Source organism: Hipposideros armiger, unplaced genomic scaffold, assembly GCF_001890085.2.
Source record: "Hipposideros armiger isolate ML-2016 unplaced genomic scaffold, ASM189008v1 scaffold_3, whole genome shotgun sequence".
Classification (NCBI taxonomy): Eukaryota; Metazoa; Chordata; class Mammalia; order Chiroptera; family Hipposideridae; genus Hipposideros; species Hipposideros armiger.
Genome location: NW_017731353.1, coordinates 7,490,610 through 7,510,689, shown reverse-complemented (window position 1 = coordinate 7,510,689; position 20,080 = coordinate 7,490,610). Strand labels below are relative to the sequence as shown.

The 20,080-nt window shown below is 56.5% G+C and overlaps 1 protein-coding gene across 1 annotated transcript in view; it reads right to left on the bottom strand.

The window, feature by feature from the left end:
• COL5A1 (collagen type V alpha 1 chain) overlaps positions 1-20,080 on the bottom strand; it is a 157,107-nt gene that overhangs the window by 79,643 nt on the left and 57,384 nt on the right. The window contains exons 12-25 of the mRNA XM_019641843.1: positions 15,841-15,915; positions 14,874-14,966; positions 13,516-13,572; positions 12,528-12,581; positions 12,109-12,162; positions 9,638-9,691; positions 8,191-8,244; positions 6,986-7,039; positions 5,787-5,831; positions 4,015-4,068; positions 3,350-3,394; positions 2,687-2,740; positions 2,384-2,428; positions 1,506-1,559 (exon numbers count right to left, since the gene is read on the bottom strand). Of these exons, the coding sequence (XP_019497388.1) occupies positions 1,506-1,559; positions 2,384-2,428; positions 2,687-2,740; positions 3,350-3,394; positions 4,015-4,068; positions 5,787-5,831; positions 6,986-7,039; positions 8,191-8,244; positions 9,638-9,691; positions 12,109-12,162; positions 12,528-12,581; positions 13,516-13,572; positions 14,874-14,966; positions 15,841-15,915 (792 nt within the window). The remainder of the gene's footprint in view (positions 1-1,505; positions 1,560-2,383; positions 2,429-2,686; positions 2,741-3,349; positions 3,395-4,014; positions 4,069-5,786; positions 5,832-6,985; positions 7,040-8,190; positions 8,245-9,637; positions 9,692-12,108; positions 12,163-12,527; positions 12,582-13,515; positions 13,573-14,873; positions 14,967-15,840; positions 15,916-20,080) is intronic.

Here is a 20,080-nt window from a genome sequence, read left to right as displayed (position 1 = left end):
CCTGGCAAGGGCTGTCTTAAAGGCCCCTGTTTCCCCACAGAATCTGAAAGGAGCTGGTGACACTCCAGGGACCCCAGGGCACTGGAGGTTTCAGTGTGGGGAGGGGGTTCGGCGAGGGGAGGGCAGTGGGCTCCGGGCAGCTCCACTTGCAGAGCCAGGGCCATGGACTTGAAACATTGTGGGAAACGCTCCATTTACATTAAAAATAGCAGGAAATGAACAGAACAAAAAAAAAATGACTGGAAGAAGCCACATCCACCTCCCGCAGTGGTTTAACTCACAGGGGTGGGCTCAGCGATGGTTCTCATTCTGTTGTCATTCCATTTATTCTCCTAACTTTCCATAACAAGTTGTGCTATTTTATAATTTGAAAATGCAATTAAGTGTAAATAGAAATTAAAGGACAGAAATGACACATTGTGAAATACGCATCACTTCCTATCCAAACTCCCAGAAGTCTGGGGGACCGCAGCCCCATGGTGGTTCCCGTGGGAACGGGTGGCAGGAGGTTGCTGGGTCAGGTAAGGTGGGCGCTTGGCCGTCTGTGACTCGCTGGACCCAACAATTCTCAGCCACAAAAACGCAAAGACAGTCGTATGTTCAACAATCGCCAGTTAATTACTGAAGTATTTAAACTTCCTTGCAGTTGTTAATGATGTTATTAAAACAACAAAATCACTGTGTCTGAAATAATTAATTTGGCTAATCTTGTTTTCTGAAATAGGCTCACTAGGCGTCAACTGAATACTCTAAAAAATAAAACAAAAACCCACCAGCAACTCACAAAGAGGACGGTGGGTGCCGATAAACCGTTACACATCCGCACCCCCACGCGGGCCTCTGAGTGTGTGTCACTTCCCCACTCCTCTCCCTTCACGCCGACTGGATTTGTCACTAACTCGCTATTTCTAGGCGTTACCCAATTTGGCTCCACAGCTGTGTGTTCACACATTGCAAATGCATCTGTTTGTCACCCTCCCTTCTCAGTGTGCGATCCCTAAAAATACGCTCAGTGCACACTGCCCTTCCCTTCAAACACCGGTGACACGTGCAGTCACTTGGAGCCCAGCCCAGCCCTCCACAGAGTTAAAAATGCAAGGCTGAGTTCTGATAAGAAAGTAGTCCACCCCAATAAATGACGAACGCTCCTATTCATGCGATCACTGCTCTTTCATGGAAACACGTTACAGCAAGTGTGTCCAAAACCCAGTCATTACCTGAGCAATCCAGCTTGAGCTCTCAAATGGGTCTTCACCAAAGCAGTTGGGAGACAGTGAATGATGCCACACACACATCACCGTCCCCAGAGTAAGGGAGGTGGCAGGTGGCCTGGGTTCCCAGCCCCCATCCCTGGGGCAGACATGTGTATGTGTGTGTGTGTGTGTGTGTGTGTGTGTGTGTGTGTGAGAGAGAGAGAGAGAGAGAGAGACAGACAGACAGACACACATACACGGAGAGAGAGGGGGGGAGAGAGAGAGAAGGGTGAGGGGCACAGGACTACTCACTGGGGGTCCATCAGCGCCGGGCATTCCTGGGAGGCCTGGCTTACCCAGGGGACCCTAGAATAAACCAGAGGTTCCATGAGCAGACACCCCAGGGGTCCCCTAGGCTGTATACCCTTTCTACATGCCCCCGGAGTTACTTTTCAGCACTTCTACCCAAAGAACGTTTGCTGAAAAGGATGCTCAGAGGTACTCCGCCCCCACCGGCTTCAAAGCATCCTGCCACCTGGAGCACCAGTGAGGGCAGGTCACCCCTCGCTGTTCCCAGGGCCTTCAGGCTCTGACTGGAACAGAAGTACCCACCAGGTGAAGACAGGGGCCCCAGGCCCTGCAGCGCCCAGCAAGCCCCACCCCCCACCCCGGCGATCATGGCGCCCTGAGAACCACCCTGAGAGTTCATTCTGCCGGTCCCCACAAGGCGCTTTGAGTTCACAGAAGTGGCTGGTGCCTGGGGTCAGGCCACAGCTCTGAAGCACCAGCGTGCTTGTGGGTCTCTCTCCAGCACCTTGGAGTAGTAGGTGCCAAGGATATACTTAGGGTTGCCAAATTTAGTGAAAACAAAACAAGATGACCAGTTAAATTTGGGTTCCAGACAAACACATTAGTTGAAATTTACCTGGGTATCCCATATTTATTTTTCTTCCTAAATCTGGCAACTCTACATAGCGAGAGAATGAATGAACCAATGAATGAATGAATTTGTAAGTCAATGAATGACCTTCGCCACCTCTAAGGGAGGGCTAAGGGTCACGTCACAAGCCGGGGATGACTGGCACTCCTGACCGGCCTGCGCTCTGGCAGGAGCTGTGCTTCCCAGGGGTGGGGGGGATGCACCCTGCCGGCAGGTGGTGGCACCCCTACAGCCAGCTCAGCCCACCTACCTTTTCTCCTGGAGGACCGATTGCACCCTGGGGCCCTGGAAGACCCTAGGAGGGAGAGAGCAGGGCGGAGAGGTCAGGACCTGGTTGGCTCAGAGGCCCTCGCTGCCATCTGTCCACCTTCCCCAAGCCTCTCCCTCTTCCGGGAACCAGCCAGGTTCTAGGTCACCTCCAGGCTGCAGGCCCCTTGGGGCTGGATCAGCAGCTGGGGGCAGCGCTCAGTGACTGCTCAGGCCCAGGGCACAGCTCTGAAGACTTGCCCCTCCTGCAGCCTGCTGCCAAGAAGCCCGCCCCCGACTCACTCACCTGGGCTCCTGGATTGCCCTGTTGTCCTGGGGGGCCGGGCTCTCCCTGGGGACCCTACAAAAAACAAAAGCAAAGGCACTCGAGGGGGCTGTGGAGGGCAGGCAGGAGTAACTGCACCTCCTTCCTTAGGCCTGGGCGCCCCGTCCTGGCCTCTCGTCCTTTCCATCTGCTCTCATGCCCGAGCGGGTGCCAGAGGGGGATGCCCAGATGAGAGGAGGCAGGGGGCCCAGCGGCAGACAGCGGCACCAGACCAGGTGCCTCCATGTCCCAATGCAAGGAGCACTCATTGTTTTCTGAGCCGCCAGGAAGAAGCACAGGGAAAACTGACCGGGACATCCCCAAGCCATCCCACCACGCCGACGTCTGCCAGGGCCCTCGGGCTAGACGGAGGGCCCATGAGGCCTCTCCCAGGGGGCGTCACACGTGCTGATCACAGCTCATCATGTGCAGAGAGAAAGGACTTCCCTCCGCACCTGGGCTGACCCTCTGGCTTCAGAGGGAACAAGGCCGGCCCACAGGCTCAGCAGAAGCTCTCCCCTGACCCCCACCCTCGGGCCTGCTCTACCCCTTCTGGTTTCCATGGTAATAGATCGCCCTGGCCTGCCTAGAAGTGAGCCCCAGGGAATCACCATGAGGCCAGGTAGCAGGACACCTGAGACTTACGATGCTTCCTTTTGGGCCTGTTTGGCCGTCCATACCCGTCACGCCCTGGATGAGATTAAAGAAACGAAATGCTGAAGAATTAACAATGCTCAGAAGGAAAATCCCACTCAACGGGCTTGGCCCCTGCCTGCCACGTGTCAGAGGATGGCATATCCTTTGGGGACGGGGAAGGGCTTGATCCCAAGTAAATCCAAAAGGCGAGAGGCTAGCAGAGCTGCCCGGTCCACACCGCGTGGGGCAGGCCCTGAGTTCTCAGGAAGCAGGACAAAGGGACCAAGAGGGTGGACGGGCCAGGCCTGGCCCTGGGAAAGCTGCCCAATGGGACAAAGTCCCCCTGGAACCACAAGCTTCCATCTCCTTCCAGAACTATCGAGAAGCTGCTGGAAGTGCTTCCAAGCAGGGAGGAAATGTGGCATCTACATGCGGGAAAGGGGAGAGTGTAAAGCCTACTGGCCTCTGCGCCTCCACCTGCAAACCCACACCTGCTGGGAAGTTTCTTTTGCACGTGAGCATCAGAGACCTGCTGACACTCACACTAGCTCTGGGCAAGTGCACACGGTGGCCAGCACGGTAGGCTGCCCGAAGGCCTGAGTGGGCCACGAGGTGGGCTGCAGAGTGTGGAGGGCAGTGAAGGGACAGACATGCACAGAGGTGACAGGACTTACGGGAGGTCCAGGCGGGCCCGGGGGACCCTTTGGCCCCAGCAGACCACGTGGCCCCTGCAAAAGGAAAGAGAAGGCAGGCTCAGGCTCAGCCCAGGGTCCCGGACCCCTGCCCTACTCCAGGCAAGTCGTGCAGCCCCGCTCAGCCCCCACTCCTTCCGGAGTCTCTGCTGTGGCAGGTCTCCACGCTGCCCAGGGAGCGTGTCCAACACCGCCTCCTCCCCCACCCACCTCTCCACCTCAGCTCTAGGAAGCGGAGGCAGGGGAGCCTGGAATTGATGAGGGGCTCAGACAGGAGATCGAGGGGTACCCTCAGGGAAAAGGGAGCCTTTCAACTCGATGGGCGCCCTTTCACATTCGCTCAGGGCGGGCGAGCACAAAAGCTCTCCCACATAACGTAACGCCACAGTTATCCTCTGCTGCACAGAGCACTTGGGTCCAACTCGCGTTCCCAGCTCCCTCAGCAGTTGCTCTGCGCAGTGATACGCGGCTGCATCTCTGACATCAGAGTCCGTGGGCGCAGCAAGGACAGAGGTGGGAGAAAGTGGGTCTCTGGTGGGAACATCGTGACTAAATGCATGGAGCTGAAGCCTGGAGCTCAGAGCTTTTCTGGGATGGCCACTGTGCCCCCTCCCTGGCAGCGAGGGGCACGTGTGTGGGCACGGCCCCAAGGCAGCGCCGTCCCTAGGGTCTGAGCAGTGATATGGCAGAATCACTGCCTGCCACGGGAAGGAGGCCCCACCCTGATCACTCACTCCTGCCCCGCCTGCTGGGGGGTTATGAAGCCTTTGATGGGGGCACAGCGACTTCAAGTGCGCTTAATTTTGATAGAACCTTCGCAGATGCAGTAGATGAGAAATCCTTCCCACGTTCATTGCTACTTAAATGCTCCCTTCATTATTTTAATACCTAGTCATATAAATTTTTTTAGAAGTTAATGGCCCAGAAGGTATCGCTTAGACATGTGTTAAACAGAAAGCTGTGTTGATGAATTCTCCTTCGTGGCTAATCAGACATCTAGGGTATAATTTAGTCCCAAATGAACGTGCAAGTGCCGACCCCAGGCTCTGCTCCATGCAGCGTTCGCAATATTTCTCCTCAATTAACATTACCAGATGCGTACGGCCCCATTGATGTCGATAAAAGAAATGAGATGTTCGAAAAGTAACAGTGAGTGAAAAGTAATTAATGTCCTTTTACTGCTGAGGAAATTTGCTTTGGCCCTACGTAGAAATCAGCTTCGGGAGCAGCTTTCTGATGCCCGGGCCGGGGCATGCTGCCCAGGGGCTCCTTTTTGGAAAGTGTGGCTATCAAAAAGGGTGGGAAACTGGCTGATTCAGGCCCTGCAACTGCCCCTGGAGGCCCCACCATGATGACCCTGGACGCCCACCATCATGACCTGGAGGCCCATGATGGCCTGGGACACCCACCCTGATGACCTGGGACACCCACCATGATGACCCTGGACTCCCACCATCATGACCCTGGAGGCCCATGATGACCTGGGACGCCCACCATGAGGGCCCCACCACAGCCCTCAGGGACATGAGCTTCCTCCTCTGGGCAAGCTCGGATCGACTCCTCAGAACTGTCCCCCCAACCTCCTAGGTGCCCCTTCCTCTCCCTCCCATGGAATCCCCAGATTTGTCTGTGTTAAGGCAGAGCCGTTCTCTAATCTACACTCCAAGCCTATTCCCAAATCTGCCCAGAGACAGCCTCCTCAGACAGCCTGTCACCACAGTAAGGGGACAGAGTCCCCCCGTCAGCAGACTTACAGGTTCCCCAGGCAGCCCTCTGGGCCCAACTTCTCCGTCGTCACCCTGCAGGGCAAAAAAGAGGCAAGATTTAGGGACCAGCTCTAAAGCCTGGACACCAGACAGGTAGCGTCGCCTTCAGCTGTGCAGAAGGACCCTGACCTGGGACGGCCTCAGCATTCGGCCAGGTTTACAAGTCCCTGCACCTGCCAGATAGCCTGGAACACCCTCGTGCCCAGAAAGCTGCGGGTAAACGGTCTGGGGCCCTGGAGCTCACAGACCACCGCTCCAATGAGGGGAAGCCAGGCAGGAAAAATCACGTGATCCGAGGATTTGGCTACTTCTAGGTGATGATAGAAATGAAGGATAGGATGATAGCAAGAAACTAGACAGAGACAGATACATAGATGATAGGTGATAAGGCAGGTAGGTGGATGGATGGGTGGGTGAACGGATGAATAGGCAGATGGACGGACAGATGATAGACAGAAACGTGAATGACAGAAACCAAACCTCCCAGCAAAGACTGCCCACACCCAAAGAAATCGCCTGAGGGACAAGGCTGTGGGGTGGGGTCGAAAGCCCACAGGGTGTGTCTCTGCCACGGGACCCCTGTGTTTCAGTCTAAGGACAACGCAGGGCCTGCAGCCCGGGCACACACACCTGACACCCCCCGGAATGGGTTCAGCGCCCCGTGTAAGCAGCTCACTGCTGGCCCAGCCCCCAAACTTGGACAGCAGTGTCCCTGCCTCCCTCTGCCCCACACTCCCAGTCTCTCCCCACCTCCAGGGCCACAAAATCACCTCGATTTTCCTCCTCTCCCCAAACCCTCGAGCCCCTCGCTGCCTCCTCTGATGCTCACTCGGGTGCCATAGCTCTCCTGACACCTGTCCTCCCAGCGCCACCTGGGCACCTGTGTCCTGGAGTGAGAGGCCCTCCTTCTGAGACCTCCGATGGTCTCAGGAGTGAAAGCCACTCCTGGACGCGGCGCGTCAGCGGGGAGGGTGAAGTCAGTGAAACCATTTGCTACTTGCTTTTATCTCAGAAGTTCTGGGCAGCCTGTCTCTCCACCCCTTCCTTTGCCCACTCACGGTCCCCTGTGCTGCTTGCACTGCCCACATGCCAGTCTCACTGACGCCGGCGTCTCATGTGCCATTTTCCTGCCCAAGTCACTGAGGAGACGGACAAGCAGGTGCAGCTGAGATACACCGGATACGTACCCTGTCTCCGTCGTCTCCCGGAGGTCCCGGCGGGCCAGAAGGACCAGGGTCACCCTAGGAAGTCAACCAGGATCAGGGTTAGCCACCTGGAGGTCACACAAGCTTGTCCCAAGTCCCCCATTTCATCTGTCGCTAATTCTGACACTGAAAATCCTAAACCATCTGCATCCCTTCCTGGAGTCACAGGAGGTCTACCTGGAGGCCGTGCACGCCGGCGTGACAAGCTCACACTGGCTATAGACATTCACCCGGGTAACGAGCGACCTGGGGCAGCTGTACTGCACTGCGCACCCGGCGGGGCCACAGGCATGCAGCTCCCAGGACACTGAGCGGGGGTCTGAGCTACACCTGCCACCTCCCCCCCAGCCCCGCCCCGCCCCCGGAAAGGGCCACCGCCCTGGACTGTGAGTGCCACGAGGGTCAGCGCTGGCCGCCTCTAGTCCCCACAGCTTTGGACCATGGATGCAGCTGGTGCTCAACACGTGCTTGTCAGTCAGTCAGATGGACGAACTGGCCCTGACCCAGTGACTGCCTCCCTTCCAGCTTCCACGTGCTTGCCAGAGAACATGGGCGAAGCAGCTTGGGCCGAACCACAGCAGCCATTTCTCAGTGTGTTAGGGACCGTGACAGACAAACCTTACTGCCAAAGCTGACAAATGCATATGAGTGTGCATATGCATTCTGTGCTTCCACGATGTGCCCAAAGGTAAAACACACATCATCTCCTCCAAAGGAAACGTAGAAAATGCCCCATGGAGACACTCAAGCCAAGGAAGCCAGGGCAGGCCTTCAGGCGCACGCCCCCACCTCCCGGGATCACCACTCTCACGGTGCAAAGGGTCCCGGCCACGCCCAAAGTGGCAGCCACTTGGACTTCCTGACGCTGAGAAAGGCCCGTGTAACAGAAAGTGGGTTTCTGAAGAAGAGCCCCCCACAGTGAGTGGACCCCACTGGCTCTTCCATCGTAAGCTGCAGATAAAGTATCTGCTTTCTTTGGGCCGACTTTCCATCAACAGTCGTCACGTTGCGTTCGTTTCCATTCCCCTCCCATGTAGTCCCTTTAGCGTCCATGTTGGAATTGAGGGGACCCAACCCCCACACAAGCAATCTACAGCTGGCTCCCTGGAAGGGTCTCATGAGAGACATCTGCTGCACAAAACCCATCAGGCCTTCGTGCCGGGAACGCTCAGGCAGGAAGCACTTACCCTGTGGCCCTTCTCTCCCGGCAGCCCAGCCAGGCCATCGAAACCGCGGTCACCCTGTGGGGAAGACAGAGGGCTGCTTGGAGACCACCCTGCAGTGATGGTCGCCATGTTTTGGGTCCCGACTCAGGCAGTATCTACGGAACCTCGGCCCCAGGCCCCTGTGTGTGGTGGCAACCGGCCTGCCTGTCACCACACACTCCAGTGCCTTGGGTCCCTATTCCCGGCTTGTCTCCCTCGGATACCCCCAGAGTCGCAGACGGGCTGTACTTTGGGCGACTGCTGAGAAGCTGGAGTGTGTGTGTTCCTGTCTGCCTGTCACACTCATCACTACGCCCTCAGTGCCCAGAGCGCAGCCCACACACGGTAGCTCATCCTGGCGGGCCGGCATCCTGGCTCCTGGGCCAGCCTTCCTTTTGTCCCCCGGCCCCAGGTTGCCTCCTGGAGCCCCAGAACAGAGCCCGGCCCACGGATGTTATAAACGATGTGGGTGAGGTCAAGGGTAGGCTCGCTCAGGCTTTCAATACGTTAGTTGTTAAAAGGCGGCCATGATTTATTGGAAGACATTCCAGAAGACTTTCTTCCCCCCACGTCACTCACAAGCTCAGGACTCCTGGGGGCACCTGCGAGTCCATCCACGCCAGTTACTAGGTGAACAGATGGAGTGGACACCTGGCCGATTCGCCACTGCCCCTCCCAGAAAACAGCTGCTGCCCACTGTGGGCCCCTCACCGGGGAGTCATCATTTCCTCTGGCGTGGCCTTGGAGAAACCCTTCTAGAGGCTGAGACGGGAGGGGGCACCAAGAACTGGGGTGGGGAAGGCTTCACACCAAAGTCGGGGGCAGACGGACGGCCACACGGTGGAACCACGGCAGCCGGGAGGGAGTGGGGGTGTCCATGGGCTCCAGCTGGTGTGCCGGCTGCAGCTTTTGCCGGCTGCACGCTTGCAGCTCCTGCATTCACCCACAGGCAGTGTCTCTTCTCACCCCCAACACCAAGGAGCCCAGGTCTGGGCAGGCGACTTCCTGGCCCTGGGACTTGTAAGTAGCCTGAGAACGTCAAGGCCACCCCTCCCCGTCATCAGTCAGTCCCATGTATGTGACCTTGTCATCTGTACATTCGTGGATGGTTTTCATAGTTGGGGTTCCAACCCCTCATGCTCACCACTCACTTGAAAGGAGCAAATCTGCCACCTAACCGACTGCCAACTGTCAGAGGCGCCCACCAACCCATCTTCATGTCAACATGCCAGAGTGACCCAAATAGAACTTCTTCACCCCCACGATCCTACCCTCAGATGGTTGCAAGCATCACAAGCCATTATTTGTCATCATAATCATATTCGTCATTAAAACCAGTACATTGGCCACGTCATCAACAATGCAATGCACGACAGCAATGATGGTGACCTGGTACCAGGACACCGGGAGGCAGTAAGTGGCAGCCTACCTTGGGGCCAGTCTGTCCAGGCATCCCTCTTGCTCCGTCACTGCCAGCCCGCCCCTGGAACAGACGAAGGCAAAAGCGTCACCACAAACGAGACCTCTGAGCAGTGGCTTCCAGGGAGATTGCCCCAGCCCCGTGTGGCCGGGCCGGAGTCGGGGGACTGCTGGGTGCTCACGCATGGTTCTGGTCCTTCCAGGCCCTGCCATCCTGAACCACCAGGAGAGGGTAATGCCTCTTGCCCGTGTTTGGAGATGATGGCATGAGGTGGCAGTGAGGCCTCGCTGGAGGATTGACTAAGAAGCCACGTCAGTCTGCAGGACTGCCAACTGACTGTCAGTGCAGGAGAGAGTGTGCCCTTGACATCAGCCTACCACACGTTCACTTTCCACCATTCGAAAGTCAAACTAAAGACCAGATAATCACAGGGTGACAGACAGCGAGCACCTGGTGTTAGCCCAATTGACTAGAGGGGAAACTAAGGTTCGGAGGGGAGGCTTGTGTCACTGAGGCCACACAGCTACCCAAAGGCAGGGTCTGGGCTGTGAGCAAGACATTCCATTCGCAAAGGCCACTCCAACGGCCATTACTTCCAGCAATGGAAGCAGCCGGGAACAAGCCCGTGGTCCCCACCTGAGCTGCAGGGCAGGGCTCAGCCCTACCAGTGTCCACTCTAAAGTCCTCAGGAGAGCCCCACCAGGCTCGAGGTCACCCAGACAGGGACAGGGACTCGGCCGCACTGGCTAGGAAGGACCGTCAGCCAGCTGAGTGTGAAGAGCTGGCCCAGGTCAGCAGCTTGTCTCTGCTCCAGGGCCCCTGTGCACCTGATCACACGAGGCCATCACCTATGACGCGTGACGAGCAGAGAGAACACCTGGAGAGTGGCCACTTTCGGTCTCAAAGTGCAACACAGTGTGGGCAGCACCGGAGGAAAAGGAAGCAAAGAGTGTGGGGGGGCCATAGGAGATGGTCTGTGCTCCCCCAGGTTAAAGGTTATGAGAGCTGCCAGGCATGAAAACTCATCTCAGAAAAGGCACCCAAGTGACACAGCTCCGGGCGAAATGTAGACGTGATGCCAGGGGGCACCAATGGGGAGCCTCTTTTCAAACTTCCAAACACTTCCAGAAATGAAGGGAAAGTTGTCAGAAAAGTTCCCACAGTGTCACAGCACGACACTGCCTGGCAAACGCGCAGAGGCTCCCATCGCTCGGTGACTGGCTCCTCGCGGGCTGCCCTACAAAGGACCGGGGACACGGGCGCACCACTGCGGAGCCCGCCACCGGCCCAGCCGCCTCCTGCCAGCTCCGCTTCCCAGCAGATCTTGGGGACGAAGGTCACTCCTTCAACAGCATGCACCTTCATGGCCCTGGTGCCATTTAACTCGACAGCTAGTCGCTTCACGAGCCATTCCTCATCTTGTTTCTTTTCGGTTTTCACCTTCACTGAGAAACTGTTTCTAGCAAAACTTGATAAATGCTTACAGAGATCCATAGGAAAACGTAATGAAATAAAACACTTTTCAGAATCAGATCTAAGATAAACCAAATTGTCTACCAAGAGTCACCAAACTCCAGCCTTGGAGGTCCTCTTTGAATCATCTAGTCCAGCCCTGGCCAGGTGCCTGGATCCCCACAGATCCGGCGACCTGCGGCCTCGATGGGCCCGTGTGACAACGCCGTGCTCAGCTGTGCTTCCTCTGCCACCCCCACCTATGGACGACAATTAAGTCCCCGACGGGAGGACCTGTAACCGCTAAGGGATTGCTCATCCTTGCCGTGCACACTCTGAAACCAGGGCAGGAGCTGGCGGCTTAAGTGGAGGACATTCCTTGAAGAGGCTCATCCTAACACAACACAAGAACACCAATTTTTTTCACGTCCTAGAAACGTTCACTGGTTGAAAAGATCCACTTGTAGGAGCATGATGTGGGTTAATGAGGATCACTGCTCATTAACTTACATTAATTTATAAAGGCAGCCCTCTTTCAGTCAGTGTGGTCCTATAGAAACAAACTGGTTCCATTCATTTAATTCCATCCCAAGCAGAATCCAGGTAGCTAGGACAACGGGTGAGCTGCAGGACGGCCTGGGTGGCTCTCTGGCCCTTTACCCCAAACCCAGGGTTTCGCCATTTGTGGAGAAACAAGGCTGAAATAAGCCCCGCCAAAATGTTGTCTTCTCAACGCTTGCTCCTAAGGAGCCTGGGAAATTGCTTTGATTAAAAATATTTGCTAAGCTATTGTAAATTATCATGCTCAGGACGGAGGCTGGAGCGGCAGAGGCAGGTGAGCCCCAGGAGACACCCCCCAGTGGAATGGGACCCCAGCATTGGAGGCAGACGTGCCCTTTGAAGGGAGCTGGCAAGCGGGCTTCCCGCAGCCGAGCCTGGTCTGCAGGGCGGGCAAGCGGGGCAAACCCACTGCAGACTCCCACCCCATCGGTGCCCCAGGGGCTGTCACTGCGCCGAAAAACACTCACCCTTCTCCCAGGCTTTCCTGTGGGGCCGGGCGGGCCCTGCACACCTCGGGGACCCTGTCCAGAGTCAGAGGCAAAGAGTCAGCTGCATATCCATGTTTCTCAGAGGCAAAGGAAAAGCCTTGTCCCCCTGTTGTCACCTGGCCCGTGGCCCGTCCTCCCAGCTGCCAACTTGTGGGCGGCCCCAGATCAGGGCACAGGGCCCACTGCCCCGAGTGAGGGCCGGGGACTGAAACCCGCCAGCTCATGCCCACTTCAAATATCAGTTATTTCTGTTCCACATCCAGCTTTGCATTAAGCAACAATTCCCACTACGTTCCTTGAAGAAATGCAGCATTTGGGGGCCGCCAACCCCACAGTCGTGGCCTCCAATGCACATAGGAGGTGCCCCTTCAAACAGCCAAAGCAAGGTGCCTACGTACCTGAGGGCCCATGTCTCCCGGATCGCCCTTCAAACCTCCGTTCCCGGGAGGGCCCTAGGGAGACACGTCTGGTTAAAGAAAACTCGGCAGGTAAAGGCCGCGGGGTGGCGCGGTGGGGACCACGGAAACTACTCAGGGTTGCTGGCCGGGCAGGATTGCCAGCAGGCAGGGCTCCCTCTGCAGGCCCGCATCACTCTCAGCCTGCGGAGCCAGCCTGCTTGCCTCGGACACAACCCGAGAGATGGGCAGTAACGGTTCATTGTCTGGATCTCTTCCTCATTTTGAACAAAATTCTGGACAGTGGAGCGGACAAGAGCCACAAGCTCATGGCGAAGGTGGTGTCTCTCTCTGGGATGCATGTGACCCTGGGGTGTCACTGCCCCAGGCTGGGGGCTACGTGTAGACATGCTCCAGGCCTGTTTCAAGGCAAGATGCCTGGATGGAGAACGGCCCTGAGCCACACAGATAGGCAAGCACTGGCAACAGGCCAAGTCCACCCCTCCGAGGGAACGGCGGTGCGGGCACCACGCGTTTAAGTCCTCTGTCTCCTTGCAAACTACCAGGGCTACGCGCAGGCCCTGGAGATGCCATGTGCAGGCCCTGCGCTGGCACACACTGCGCTCAGCTTGTGCAGCAGGGTCAGGGCATGGAGGACCGGCACCCCAAGTCTGCCTCTCGTTGATGCAGTCGTGACTTTGGAAACATGACTGTAAAGAATGGTGACACCCTGACAAGGTGAGGCTTGGAGCCCCGGGTTCAGGAGCAAAAATCACAGCCAGTGTAAATATGGGGGCTCCCCAGGCCACTGCAGGCCCTCCCCCCTGCCCAGGACCCTCTCCCCACCCCACCCCAGGTGCCAGTGATAGGATTAATGACCACCTAAAGGGAGTCCTCTCCACAAGGAGCTGGGAGACTAAAGGGCAGGGGTGAGGAGGGACGCCCCTCCACTCACCGTGCACCCCTACGCTCCCCCCTGCCAACGACTTACCACAGGGCCGGGTCTCCCAGTAAGACCCATTGGGCCAGCTGGTCCCCTCAACGCCAACTGCAAGAGAAAACCGGACCGGCTAAGAAACGGCTGGAGTACTGGTCCTGACAGGGGAGACGGCCAGGCTCCGGGAAGGGGCCGACGTGAGAGACCCAGGACAGGAGCCTCTGGAGAAGGAGGTCGGGTGGAGCCCCAGAACCCCCTCTCTGCTGCTCTGGGGCTCTCAGCACCAACCACAAATGGAATGGAGGCGGTGGAGGAGGAGCCCGGGTCGGTGCCTACTCCCCTCTTTGGGAGGGGCGCTCCGTCCACGGGGGTGCTCGGCGCGTCTCGCTGACCTCCTTCCTTGCTTCCCAGCCCTTCCCCCCGGGAGCGAGCTTACCACGCAGCCTCCCGGGCTGGGCTCGGCTGGGGAAGATGTTTTACACATGCATTCGTTCACACTGAGTGTCGTTTTATTCTGAGAGGCACTTCTAGCGCCCTCCAGTGACTGGGAAGCCCTTCTGAGGGGGAACTAAACCAGTCCCAGAAGCGGCAGCTGCTATAGCCCAGCCACTGCGGACCGGTGCAGCTACCTGCGGCCGGGGCCCCCTCGCCTGCCCGCCTACACCCTGGCCCTGGCCCCCGGCCCCCGGCTCCATCCATGGGGCAGTGGCACCTGCCACAGCAGTCAGCCTGCCCTCTTAAAGGACCTTGCCTGCGCCCATGTGCCACGGTGTCCCAACGCACAATGACACTTCCATTTTGTAAGACTTTTCGCAAAATAAAAACCTACTATTTGTAAGCCCATCACCCATCTGGCTCCTATGAACATGCAGCCAGATCGAAAGGCCAGCGGGCAGGCCTGTCAATGAACCCAGGTGCAGCTATGGGGTTTGCTACGCACGGACTGCATCACTCGGGCAATTCGTTCCATCGCAACGACCCGGCTCCGAGCCGTCCTGCACTTACGTGTTCTGATCATTAGGCTCTACCCTGCAGGCGGGGAGCCACCGCAATATGGCCAAACAAGGGCTTACTTAGCGCTCCTGGCGACGCCCACTAGGGGCGCTGTGCTGAAGGATCACCCCCACCCCACGGTGGCGGCTGCACTCATCACAGGCAATCAACAGTGGGCCTCATCAATCAGAAACTCAGCCCACCCATCAGCTAATGTGCAGAGCAGAGCAGTAAGAGGCAAAGGCGGCGAGGGACCCCCAGGCTGAGCGAGTGGCTTTGGGGTTCACAGGGGCTCTCCCCCAGAGGTGTCTGGCTCGGCCCAGCCTCAGCAGGGACCGCTCACGGGGGGCCTGCCGCAGAATGGCGGGGCTCCATCCTCCCGCCCCAGCCCCAGCCCCTGGGGCCCGGCTGTCACTCACCCGGGCCTGCTGCAGAATGGCTTGAGCTTGGGACTCCTGGGCTGAGACCATGGGGCCTTTGGATCCGGCATCACCACCCCCTCCAAACCGGAACTGCAGGTATAGGACGAGGGGTCACCAAGGGTGCACTGATGTGGGTGCCCACACTGGACCTCGGGGTCGAGGCGGTACCCATCAGCCTCTTGGGAGACAGCAGCGCCTCCAAGGGTCTGGTTGGGCAGCTTTTAGCCCCAGACCCCTCCCTGTGCACGCTCCCCCCTACTCAGCCAGCACAGAGCTGTCCCAGCCCCACCTGCCAACTTCAGCCCTGGGGCCTCCAGGAGAACCCCCACCATGTTTGGGAAGCCGTCCCTGTGGCATCTCACCCTGAGACCCCACGGGCCCTATTTACTTTAGGAAAAGCCACGGCCCATGCAAAAACCTGTGCTAAGGAGACCTCGCCAGGGTAGTCCCGGTTCCACGCCAGGTGACCCTGAGCTGCGCCCAGCCTCCCGGCATTAGACGGGCAGGCAGCATGGGCTCACGGGAAAACTGACGTCAGTCAGAAGACTGATGTCCAGACCAGCCACATACTCTGTCTCCGGGCCTGGGCTCCCATGAAGGAGTGGCCCTGTGACCTTCACCCACAAGGTCATGGCAGGTCAGGCTCAAGGAGGGACCAGCTGGCAGCATGCCCACTGGGGGTCTGAGTAGTGACAGTGGGCGCCTGACAACAGGGGCAGAGGCCAAGTCCATTCCCTCTTAGGTGGGCCCTGGATGCCAGTGGAGGTGGAGACCTCGACCACTGGTGTCCACTATTCTGTGAAGGTTGGACACCCCCAGAGGAGCCTGCCTCTAAGACACAGCTGGCCCAGGCTGGGGGGAGTCTGTGGCTAGGAGAGTGTGCCCCTGGGAAACAAAGCTCAGGGCCCCATTCCCTGTTGCATTTGCGTCCTGAGCCACCCCCCCCATAAATGATGATACTCACAGGCAGCATGAGCATGGTTCCAGGGGGGCCAGGCAGCCCATCGGCCCCAGGAAGACCTGGGCGTCCAGGGGGACCCTGTGGACAGAGGGGCCGAGAGAGCTGGGTCAGAGTATACGGGACAGAGCTGGGCCAGGGCGACATTAGGGGGTCGGGAGCCATGGTGCAGCCGAAAGTACAATGGACAAACACAGACCAATGCAAGACCCTGTGGCATGGAATGTTCCAGAACCCAAGCCCAGAGACGGGGGCATCACTATGGGATGAGGGTGAGTAAAGGTTCCCGGTGGGGAAGGCTGAGGAGGGAGGTCTGGGCAGAGAGGAAACACGGGGGGCTGCAATCCAGAGGGGCCAAGGCGACACTGCAGGAGGTGGGCGGGGGTGAAGGAGTGTCGAGGACACCACTCCAGGACACCCCGTCCAGTCTCCACACCAGAAGGCAGGCAGCTGAGGGAGCTGGCACCAGCTGCTCAAAGGCCCGATTCCTCTGTGCTGTCGGCGAGGGCTGCTCACCCGGCCCCACCCACAGACACCGCGTGGGTGATCAGATGGAGACGGGTCGAAGTGTCCACTTGCTCGGACACACATGGGGTACCGGAGGAAACAGGAGGGCCACCCACAGGAATGCGATCTCCGCTTGAGCAATTTAAAAACCGACTCGCACACGGATGACACCATGGCTGCCACAGATGCAAGTAACATGGTCTCTACAGCAGGTCCCCAGTAGACATCTCTCCATTGAGTCCCCAGGTTGATTCCGGCCAGCTCGGGACTATACGGATGTAAAACTTTCCTATAAGACAGTTTATTTGCAGAACATGTTTTGTCACTCAGCTTTTTCACCAATTCAGACAGACTCCCAACAAGCTTGAGGCCGATGAAGCTGACTTTGTGTACAGAAGGAAGTTTAGCTCCGTCCCGCGGTGAAGACAGACTCCCGCTGGCCACACTCCAGCAGAACTCCCGGGGGTTGGTCCCAGCTACGCTCGAGCAAGGGCGCTCCCAACACCAGAGTGCGATGCCCCCAGCAAGGAAACGGGATGGATTCTGAGTCCGGACCAGAGGACCAAGAACCAGGTGGCTCTGGGGCCCTCCAGGAGGCCATGGAACCGTCTGTGCCTGGACTAACACTTGTCTGTTTTTTCTTCGGTAGCTATTTCGTATTGCAGAAGCAACCTGTCCTTGTGAAAAGCTGTGTAACACAGGTTTACACAAAGTGGAAAGTGAACGTCGTCTCCTTCCCCTGGCGGCAGCCAGAGCTGAGGTCTGCGGGTGCAAAGAGGAAGCTGGAAGCACACACACACCAGACACACACAACGGAACGTTTGTTCGTCCATGGGGCGCGCAGCCTGGGGGCGGTTTCCTTCCTTTTTTACGAGGCCGTCTTCTCCACACTGTTCTGTAGCTTGTTCTTTCTCTTTGCCGCACATCTCAGCCCGCTTCTGAGTGTGGCCTCATTCCAGGCCCCCGGCTGACGACTCACGCATCCTCTCCCGAAGCACGTTTGGGTCGTTTCCAGTCTTCAGGGCGACACCTGCTGCCATGATGAATATTCAGGCATCTTTCTTAGGTCCCTAGAGCAGAACCGCTGGGTGAAAGGAGCACACTGTTTTTTGCGGGGTTTCTTGTATTTTTTCTCATATTGCTAATGGATACAGCTACACTGCCCTTGCCTGCCATCTTGGAAAACAATTCTCAGAAGATTACAAAACTTGTTTAAAAAAGGAAATATCTAGAGCATGTTCTGCCGCCCAGGTTTCCTCTGGGAAATGCAATGCCGACGATAGCTGCTCACAGCCGAGCGTCCTGCCTCGGAGTCCATCCCGAAGCAAACCCACGGGTGAGGCGCCGTCTCCGTGGTGTCTGCCTGGTGTGCGTGCTCCTGTCCGCACGCCCTGTGACGCCGGGAGCCAGGCGGGCACTGCAGGCAGCCCCTCGTTCGCCGTCTCCGTCTTCAAAGACCCTCGCCTCTATGCTCTTCCCTGTTCTTTCTCAGCCACCGTGGTGACAACCCAACCTCAGGGGCTGCAAAAACAGCTTTACCCTCACATTGGAACAAATCGTTCCTCTCAACCAGAATGATCCCAAAGAATGTGAAAGTAGAGAACCAGGACCCCCGGGGACCCTGGCAGAATGACAGTTCAGGGTAGAAGAGCCGCCCAGGAACCCTTCCAACATTTTAAAGTTTGACGTGAGTCCTGCACAGCTGCGAACCTGAGCCTGTACTTACTCCTGCAAACAACTGTGAGCAAACCTTTGCTGAACACCGAGGTCTGTCACATCCTTTGTTCCGTGAGCTGGAAGACGGGGCTAAGCAAAGCCGCCTTCTTGTGTTTGGAGACACTGAAAACACAAACCGATGACGTGTCCCAGGGCCTGTGTCGGACACCCAGGGACACTCCAGGAAGCTGACGTGAGGTTCTGGGGACCCTTCTCGGCTCCAGCCACCAGGCTGAAGGTGGAATAAGAGGTATTGTCTGGCCTCGTGCGCGAGCCAATGACTCGCAGTAACAGCCACGTGCGGCCTTGATGGGCCCACATGACAAAGAGGAGTTTGCTTGTGGCTTATGGGTCATTTCTATCTACAAAACCGCAGCAGGGCATACAATTGGCTCTGACAGCACAAATGGACCCCAGAACCTGACTTGTGGTTTCTGCCAACTGTCCCTTTTCTCTAGAAATATCCCCAGGTATTCTCTCTTCCTCTCTCTCTCTATAAACCGTGCCTAATTTTCTTTTATTGGGTTGTTGGAAAGTCATGACGTATTTTGTGTATGTTTTTCAAAGGTCATTTATTTATATAAAGAACAAAGATCAATCAATGATATAGTGCCCGTTTTGTTCGGTAACCTTTTGCCATCTTTCAGTGCGCTTCATAATTCCTCATTCATAGAAGGACCTGTCTTTATCAGCGAAATCTGAACAAGGTGCTGATTTACAGCCTCATCTGAATTGAACGTTATACCACGCAAGGAGCTTTGAAGAGAGCTAAACAAGTGGAAGTCTGACAGCACAAGGTCAGGTGAGTATGGTGGATGCGGCAACACATCCCATCCAAGCTCCAATAATTTTTGATGGGTGATCAAACTTGTGTGTGGCCTCGATTTGTCGCGATGGAACACAACTCCTTTACAGTTAACAAGCTCTGGACATTTCTGGATGATGGATTCGTTCAAACCGTCCAATTGCTGACAGTACACATTCAAATTGATTGTTTGGTTCCTTGGTAGGAACTCGAAAAACACAACACCTTTAAAATCCCACCACACTGAGAGCATAACCTTCCTCTGATGAATGTCTGCTTTCGATGTAGTTTGAGGCGAATCATCACGTCGGGACCAAGACCGTTTGCGCACCACATTGTTGTGAACAATCCACTTCTCATCACCAGTTATCAGTCGCTTCAAAAAAGGATCGTTTTCCTCACGTTTAATGAGCATATTGCGGATGTTTATATGCGCTGCCAAATGAACTTCTTTGAGTTCATGCAGAACCCAAATATCGAGCTTGCTTACGTATCCCAGCTTCTTCAGGTGGTCGTGAACGCTTGAATGATGGATGTTCAATGTTTCTGCAATCTCTCGTGTCGTGTAACATGGTTTTGACTCGATCAATGCCTTTATTTTGTCGTCATCAACCTCAGTGGGCCTCCCTGACTGAGGAGTGTCGTTGAGATCAAAATCACCAGCACGGAATTTCGTGAACCATCGTTGGCACTGACGTCCTTGTAGAGCATTGTCACCGTAAACTGTGGGCAACTTTTCACAAGCTTGATGTGCGTTCTTCCCTTTATGGAAGTAAAACAGTAAAATATGGCAAAAATGTAGTTTGGTCTTCCATCTTCAACTTTTTGTAAAATCTCCAAAACTCAACCAAATAGCTTAGTTTTTTTTCATAATGAAGCTGGAACCGTCAGCTGTCAAATGACATAGCAACAACATAGATGCGAATGACTCTAGTACTTCCAAAAATGCACTAGTGCCACCTATTGCAAACACGCGTCATGACTTTTCTGACAACCCAAAATATGCCAGAGTTTAGAATTCAAATGCATCTTCTGTTCAATAAACAGCTCCTGATTCCAGCATTACTGGGGGAACACCCTTCCCGTGGGGGGGGGGCGGGGGAGGGGATCTTCTAAAAGGGCACCCAGGGGCCGGCCGAGTGGCGCGATGGTTAAGAACTCGCTTGGGACGCCAGAGGGCCCCGGTTCGGATCCCACATATGAGGGCCAGTGACACTG